The sequence below is a fragment of the Homarus americanus genome, unplaced genomic scaffold (genome assembly GCF_018991925.1).
Source record: "Homarus americanus isolate GMGI-L3 unplaced genomic scaffold, GMGI_Hamer_2.0 scaffold57424, whole genome shotgun sequence".
NCBI lineage: Eukaryota > Metazoa > Arthropoda > Malacostraca > Decapoda > Nephropidae > Homarus > Homarus americanus.
Window position 1 is genome coordinate 221,039 of NW_024734788.1, and position 6,000 is coordinate 227,038.

General features: G+C 44.1%; 1 protein-coding gene across 2 annotated transcripts in view; it reads left to right on the forward strand.

Annotated features, from left to right (window-relative positions):
* LOC121870509 (G-protein coupled receptor dmsr-1-like) overlaps positions 1-5,318 on the forward strand; it is an 89,797-nt gene extending 84,479 nt beyond the window's left edge. Inside the window, exons 7-9 of one of the 2 annotated variants that reach the window (XM_042372347.1) lie at positions 1,203-1,238; positions 4,285-4,403; positions 4,905-5,318. In XM_042372347.1, coding sequence (XP_042228281.1) covers positions 1,203-1,238; positions 4,285-4,403; positions 4,905-5,115 — 366 coding nt within the window. In that variant the 3' untranslated portion in view covers positions 5,116-5,318. The remainder of the gene's footprint in view (positions 1-1,202; positions 1,239-4,284; positions 4,404-4,904) is intronic. The other variant, XM_042372348.1, reaches the window with a different exon arrangement.
* Positions 5,319-6,000: the final 682 nt, after the last annotated feature.

Sequence of the window (6,000 nt, forward strand, 5' to 3'; positions counted from 1 at the left end):
TAGGGCTAGTAGACACATCTTTAGTGGCGGTCTACTTTATGATATGGAAGGAACAAACTGCTTTATCACACAAGAGTTACTCCCTTACTCCCGTCCTTGATCTTCATGGAGTTTCTCTCTTAGTGACAGTGACTTTTTATCTTCTCTTATTGGTAGAACTTTGCAATTATTTTAAAATTAAAATTGGTTATGACAGTAAACGTCGTCATAAATGCCAAAGTTTTTTCTCAATATCCAGTATGTACTAATTTCTTTAAAGATACAACAATAAAGATAAAAAATCATCAGTATTTCGCTTTATTGGACAAATACCCATAAAACAACGTGAGAATCTAAGTCTCCCAGAGGACAGTGACCTCTCCAAGGGTCACCCGCCTCACTAACCAATGGAGAAGAATGGGACGTGGAGGCTGTGTTCTCTAGATGTATTCATCCGAGTGAGTTCTAGAGACGAGGGACCACCAGGAGGAGGATGACGGGAGAGAGGGAGAAACACAGAAGAAGGGATAATTAAGGGGAAAATAAGAAATCTGGATAAGTGAAAAGAGGGCATAAGAAATACAAAGAGAGAGAGAGAGAGAGAGAGAGAGGGGGGGAGAGAGAGAGGAGTAGGGTGAAGTGAGAAAGAGGTGCAGTCTGAGGAGTGGTGAGGTGAGGTACGGGGAGGTACAGGCTGTGGACTGGTGAGGTGGGGTAGGGGTGAGGTACAGGCTGTGGACTGGTGAGGTGGGGTAGGGGAGAAGTATATGTACGCCTGTAATGTAATCAAGATGCTGCGCGTGGCACAGTGGGGTGTCAATTGTCTTGGTATGTAGATGAAGACTCGCTCGGCTGCCCCCGCTCACCCCCCCCACATATATTAACAAGAGCCTCCATAATTACTCAGTCTTTAGACTCGATTCAACTGATCTATCGAGTCTCCATTCAGTGATGAAGCCTAAATTTATGTTCTGTGTGACTGGATGCTCTTACTTGAACACCGTGGAAATTCTGCACGTGAACGCAAATGCAAGCATGTGTGTGTGTGTGTGTGTGTGTGTGTGTGTGTGTGTGTGTGTGTGTGTGTGTGTGTGTGTGATGAACACGGGTATGGTTAAGACCCGTTGGCATTGCCTGAGGTAGTACAGTACTAAGTAGTACATCATCATCCCCCTTTTTTTACAGTTTTCTGGACAGGTAAAATATGTTATCTTCATTTTCAGCGCAGGGACAGTCTCTTCGCTATAGTCTTCACAAAGGTATTGTGTTTTGGTTATCATCGGAATACCTTCTCAGCTAACACAATCTCGCGCATGTAACATATATTTATCTATGTCATAATTACAGTTGATACCTTGTTATACCAAACTCCCCTAAGGCTCACTCCTTGGGTTAAAATTATTATGTCTGAGTAACTCTGGTAGCTGGCACCTCGATACTAATAACTGCTGCTGCGGCTTACCCACCCAGTCACTGACACCACGGAGAGCGCCACGGTGTAGCTTATATTTGTACTAAAGGGAGTACACAGCGGGATTATGTGTACTAATTGATATTCATGTAAAGAAATGTTTGTTTTTTTCATTTACTGTATTGTACATATCACACACCCAATCTTCCACCCCCTCCTGCAGCTAAACACACAGATGGTGATAATTTACCAGCCCCATGAGCACGAGTACAATGGCTTAATCGCTTGAGTACGATGCCTAAACCTTTTGAATACGATGCCCTATTTCTTTGAGTAAAATGAAATTGTACTCAGGGGGCAAAATTATCGTACTCAGGGATCTAAATTTCAGTACTTATGGCGTTGAACAAAAAAACAATTGATTAAGAATATTTGATTATGGTTATGGGGAGGAAATTTGTCTTGTTTTATGTAAAGTAAATTAATGTTATTGAAAGGTAAAATTGGATGGTGTCAAGGTAGAAATGATGACTAGGTGTTGTCAATGTAGGAATGGTGACTCTAGGTGTTGTCAAGGTAGGAATGGTGACTCTAGGTGTTGTCAATGTAGGAATGGTGACTCTAGGTGTTGTCAAGGTAGGAATGGTGACTCTAGGTGTTGTCAATGTAGGAATGGTGACTCTAGGTGTTGTCAAGGTAGGAATGGTGACTCTAGGTGTTGTTAAGGTAGGAATGGTGACTCTAGGTGTTGTCAAGGTAGGAATGGTGACTCTAGGTGTTGTCAAGGTAGGAATGGTGACTCTAGGTGTTGTTAAGGTAGGAATGGTGACTCTATAAGGTGGAATGACTCTAGGTGTTGTTAAGGGCAGGAATGGTGACTCTAGGTGTTGTTAAGGTAGGAATGGTGACTCTAGGGTGTTGCCAAGGTAGGAATGGTGACTCTAGGGTGTTGTTAAGGTAGGAATGGTGACTCTAGGTGTTGTAAAGGTAGGAATGGTGACTCTAGGTGTTGTCCAGGTAGGAATGGTGACTCTAGGTGTTGTTGAATGGTGACTCTAGGTGTTGTTAGGTGAATGGTGACTCTAGGTTAAGGTAGGAACTCTCCAGGTGTTGTGAATGGTGACTCTAGGTGTTGTCCAGGTAGGAATGGTGACTCTAGGTGTTGTTAAGGTAGGAATGGTGACTTAGGTGTTAAGGTAGGAATGGTGACTCTAGGTGTTGTTAGGTAGGAATGGTGACTCTAGGTGTTGTCAAGGTAGGAATGGTGACTCTAGGTGTTGTCAAGGTAGGAATGGTGACTCTAGGTGTTGTCAAGGTAGGAATGGTGACTCTAGGTGTTGTAAAGGTAGGAATGGTGACTCTAGGTGTTGTCAAGGTAGGAATGGTGACTCTAGGTGTTGTCAAGGTAGGAATGGTGACTCTAGGTGTTGTCAAGGTAGGAATGGTGACTCTAGGTGTTGTCAAGGTAGGAATGGTGACTCTAGGTGTTGTCAAGATAGGAATGGTGACTCTAGGTGTTGTTAAGGTAGGAATGGTGACTCTAGGTGTTGTTAAGGTAGGAATGGTGACTCTAGGTGTTGTTAAGGTAGGAATGGTGACTCTAGGTGTTGTTAAGGTAGGAATGGTGACTCTAGGTGTTGTCAAGGTAGGAATGGTGACTCTAGGTGTTGTCAAGGTAGGAATGGTGACTCTAGGTGTTGTCAAGGTAGGAATGGTGACTCTATGTGTTGTCAGGGCAAGAATGGTGATTGAGTCTTGTCAAGGGAAGAATGACGACTACTCACATGGAGGAATGGTGACGATTACCACCGGGGTACACTTATAGACCCACCAGGTAGTTTCATTTCTTATCCCTTGTGTTCACTTAAAACTCTCCGCTATTGCTTATTAACACGTAAAGCTTGTACTGTACATAACCAATACTCAAAGATAACCTAAGAAAAATATACTGTATATAAAGTCGCCATTAATATTTCTATTAACAACACTGCACTAGTTACACTTGGCGTCTGTTGAAAATTTGCTCAGGGCTCGATTTTCTTTTTTTTTTTAACGAATGGTCCTACAACACAAGTAGTACATCATTCTATTGTTCCTTGGTTAGTAGCGTAAGGTGTGCAGGGGCCGAGGAAGTGAAGGCCACAGTGTTCCGATAAAAGGCTTAGTATTGTGTGCTCTGTACCCACACTGACCGTAAGGCTTGAGGGGGGTCCACTGGTCACGTATACATTATCACCACATGTATCAGATGATTAAAAGGCACTGGACCATATGATTACTGTATACTACTCGTACAAACGACTGGATGAACAAACTTCTCGACCCCTGTGTGGTGTAGAGTTATACTTATAATCCATTACCTAGATATAAAGCTTCAACATTTACACGAGCTCAGACATTTAGGTGACCAATAAGCTTGAGTTTTTTCTTTTTATAATTTCGAACACCCACATACACCCACACACACACACTTTCAAAGAGACTTTTTTCCCGAGAAAACGATAGTTGACCTCATCGGCCTGACGACCTTTTAGGGACAGTGTGGATACAACACACTATACATTAACTTTTCGGTACATTTAACTGCCTTCACTGCCGGACTGTAGGTACCCATGTACAGCAAGATGTATTGGGTGGCAGAGTATCGAACCATCAACCCCGAGAAGAGGAAACGTACATTATATCCACTCGGCCACTGCACCACCTTTTCTAAGTGTTATCTTCAGTAAATAAATATTCTGAAAAATACAAGTGTTCTGGATATACTGTGGTCTCGTAAATTCAGGTTCTACCAGTTGACAAATATTGTATAGTGAGCGTTACTGTGCCATGATAGAGGCAGTGTGTACTGTACAGCGAGGAGCTGGTGAGCATTAACGACCTCTCTTATACAGGGCGCCACAGAACGGACCACCAGTATGCTGCTGGTGGTGATGCTGCTCTTCCTGCTGACAGAGGCGCCAAATGGAGTCCTCACGGGACTCTCGCTTGTCTACGGTCACGACTTCTTCAAGTGGGTAGCAAATTGTTATTATCTTACAAAATAAATCAGTAAGTAATAAGATATTGTAAGTCCTCCCAACATTAAATAAAAAAATCATTCTTCACTAAAAATCGCAATATTCTGATAAAAAAGTTTATGTCGTAGAGGAAAGCGAGTTCGGCCTGTGGAAAGTAAATTAAATAAGTTTATATAGATGTACATTTGTTCATTTATTAAAGGTAAAATAGCTTAACTACACATTTGTTGGGATATTTGGGTACCATTACACTCATGTTCCTGAATGAGTTGGTTTCCAGGTTAATTAAAGCCACCGGAGACACCAGAGCAACCCAGTGAGGGAATGTTTGCTGCACAATAAGAAGTCGGTGACACACAGTCACCGACTTCTTCTGAAGTGGCGCTTGTTGTGCCTAAAATGAGGCTACAAATTTTTAATCTATATTTTTAGAAATAGCGCAATACTTTTTTATGTGAAGAAAAAGTTTCACCAGCACCCTTGGTGTCCAACAGTGACTGTTATATTCAGCTGGGGGACTTCATGGACTTGTTGGCGCTCATCAACTCAGCGATCAACTTTGTGCTGTATTGCGTCATGAGTGAGCAGTTCCGAGGAACCTTCGTCAGCATCTACTGCAACTGCTGCAAGAAAGACACTCCGGAGTCCCAGGCGCCCACCAGGACCAATACAAAGAACTGCAAAGTTCTTAACACTAAGATATGAATCCTCTCTCTCATACACACACACACGGTAGCTAGGTTCCCTCATTTCACACTTCCTCATTTGGGAATAACTCGAACGCTACTGTGACACTCACGACCTCTGGACACAGCTGATGGCTAACACTAATTATACTGGTGAGTGTTGTGTGGTGTGGCGGATGACTGGTGAGTGTTGTGTGGCGGTATGGGTGACTGGTGAGTGTTGTGTGGTGGTATGGGTGACTGGTGAGTGTTGTGTGGCGGTATGGGTGACTGGTGAGTGTTGTGTGGCGGTATGGGTGACTGGTGAGTGTTGTGTGGTGTGGAGGGTGACTGGTGAGTGTTGTGTGGCGGTATGGGTGACTGGTGAGTGTGTGTGGTGTGGCGGTATGACTGGTGAGTGTTGTGTGGCGGTATGGGTGACTGGTGGGTGTTGGTAGTATGGGTGAATGGTGAGGTGTTGTGTGTGGTGGAGGGTGACTGGTGAATGTTGTGTGGCGGTATGGGTGACTGGTGAGTGTTGTGTGGCGGTATGGGTGTGAGTCGGTATGGGTGACTGGTGAGTGTTGCGTGGCGGTATGGGTGACTGGTGAGTGTGGTGTGTGGCGGTATGGGTGACTGGTGAGTGTTGCGTGGCGGTATGGGTGACTGGTGAGTGCTGTGTGGCGGTATGGGTGACTGGTGAGTGTTGTGTGGTGTAGAGGGTGACTGGTGAGTGTTGCGTGGCGGTATGGGTGACTGGTGAGTGTTGTGGAGCGGGACAGGTGCTAATAAGTGTCGTGGAAGGCATAGTCAATTCCGTCTTTAAAACACACACACACACACACACACACACACCATAGAGGTAAATCTTCCAGAAAAAATGCACATGAACCCATTGCTGTGCGAGTGTGTATATTCATCTTCG